This window comes from Eucyclogobius newberryi, unplaced genomic scaffold (assembly GCF_026437365.1).
Source record: "Eucyclogobius newberryi isolate DKJ021-1_F unplaced genomic scaffold, fEucNew1.0.hap1 SCAF_16, whole genome shotgun sequence".
In the NCBI taxonomy this organism is placed as follows: domain Eukaryota; kingdom Metazoa; phylum Chordata; class Actinopteri; order Gobiiformes; family Gobiidae; genus Eucyclogobius; species Eucyclogobius newberryi.
The window spans coordinates 16,156,458-16,158,630 of NW_027315790.1; the positions used below are offsets into that span (position 1 = coordinate 16,156,458).

At 39.0% G+C, this 2,173-nt stretch overlaps 1 protein-coding gene across 1 annotated transcript; it reads left to right on the forward strand.

Annotated features, from left to right (window-relative positions):
- The first annotated feature begins 595 nt into the window (after nt 1–595).
- On the forward strand, nt 596–1,663 carry LOC140362313 (uncharacterized). Its single transcript, XM_072448427.1, has 4 exons — nt 596–800; nt 956–1,270; nt 1,383–1,471; nt 1,547–1,663. The coding sequence occupies exons 1-4, from the start codon at nt 596–598 to the stop codon at nt 1,661–1,663; spliced, it is 726 nt and encodes a 241-aa protein (XP_072304528.1).
- Nucleotides 1,664–2,173: the final 510 nt, after the last annotated feature.

Genomic DNA, 2,173 nt, shown 5'->3' on the forward strand with positions numbered 1-2,173 from the left:
AGTTATTCAAGGTCATGGAAAGTTGGGAAACGATTAAGTAAAAGTCATGGAAAATCTTCAGTTAAAATCTGTTCGAATGTTGTCCATTGTATTTTATTTAAACTCCCACCATATAAGGTTTCAGTAAAAATAGACAAAATATCTAGATTTCATTATAAATTACATTATTGCACAAAAAACATGTATCCTTACTGTGGGCGGGTTCACCTCTCCACAGACTTGACTGACACAACCTGGTGGATTCCTTGGGCAATTTAGCAAGTACAGACGGCATGGATGATTCTATAATACAATCTGAATGAATATATGATTGTGACGATTTTTTGTGTAGTAGCAAATTATTCACAATTCGAATGAGGACTTTTGTTATTATATTAATATGAAATCATTGAGTGTGTTTGTTTTATTCTATTTGATAACTATTTTGTGTTGATTTATGTTTGACTATTATTCTCAGGCATTCTCATTCATTTTGCCCGCACTGGAAGAGAGTTTGTCGTGGTGGACCAATATCTGGACCCAGGCTCAGACATACTGCAGAGACAAATATACTGACCTGGTCACTGTCCACAACCAGCAAGTCAATCAAAAGTTAATGGCAGTTGCAGAGAAAGAGTTTGACTGTATTTGGATCGGCCTCCGTCACAAACTTCATACCTGGAGGTGGAGCATGGGAGTGCCAAGTCTCTCTTATGATGAAAAGGATGATATCTGGGCTGATGGTCAACCTAACAACTATAATGGAGCTCAGCACTGTGCTACGATTATGACAACTACAGGAGGCTCATATGATCGAAGCTGTACGTTGGAATTCTATTTCATATGTTTTATGGGTATGATATTTAAAATTCTTTTGACAATTGGAAGATATAAACTTGTTTCAGGTGTCTAATGTTATTTATTTTTCTTCACCTTCTCAACTGACAAGAACACGCTAACGAGAAATACCTATTAGTTGAGCAGCTCAAGACATGGTCAGAGGCCCAGGCCTACTGCAGGACACACCACGACGACCTCGCCAGTGTAACCAGTGAGGCAGTTCTTTTGGATCTCGAGGCCAGGTTGATATCGGCAGGTGTTTATTGGGCTTGGACTGGCCTGTACAGAGACCCCTGGAGCACCTGGTCAGACAGCACCAACACAAGCTTTGACAACTGGGGAACACGGCCTACTATTTATCCCACAGATGACCACTGCGGGTGTTTGAAACCTGACACAGGGAAATGGGAAGAGAGATACTGCACTGCCGGCTGCAAATTCTTTTGCTATGGTAAGATCATGTCACTTAGCATTTCTGATGTTAACTTTCATCAGCAGTCATTGATGTGATCGCTAAGCCCAATCTCTAAATCCATCATAAAGTATTGTATTCTTTGCTCCAGATGTCCGCCACCAGACAGTCCTGAAAGTGAAGCTTCTGTCTGGGGCCGACTTGAAGAACATGGAGATTCAGCAGCAAGTTATGGATCAGGTGAGTTTATCATCATCATTGTTTCCACTAACAACCAATTAGTCTTTGTACAAGTCGTATGTGTTTTCTGTTTAGATGAAGAACACCTTAGAATCAGTGAAAGGGGCAAGCTTCACAATAAGGTGGAGGAAGACACCAATGCTTGAGGAACCGGCCCCAGAACAAACTAGCAAATGTGTTGATGAGCATTAAGCTGCATAACTTCAGCTTTCCTCTTCACTAAAGCTGCAGTAACCATATCATCAGAATGTGCATATATAACATTCATGCTAACTTGTTTTGCTTATATTTCCAGCATATTACCATGTTTCTTCATCAAGTACCTGTGTTTCGAGTTCTTTATGGAAAACTGTATTTTCTGAAGTCTCAAAATACATCCTGTTACTTTAGCTCATCATTAAGTGTGAAGTAGTATATATTTTTATGTTTCAGGGATGATTATGATGATCACGCTACAACTTTCAAGTGGACTACTATCAATGCAGATTAAGCACATAGTAAAAGGCATGATTTTGTGCTATTTATCTTGCAGTAATGCGTGTGGAATTTTAGGATTAGTAGGATTGTGTTTAATAAAGATTATAATCCCTATTTATCTCTTTACCATGATAACAATGAAGGAATTAAAGAGTGTGACAACTTTCTAAAGGCACAATATCTACGCTATATCACTGCACATACATACCTGTTTTGCTTAATTGG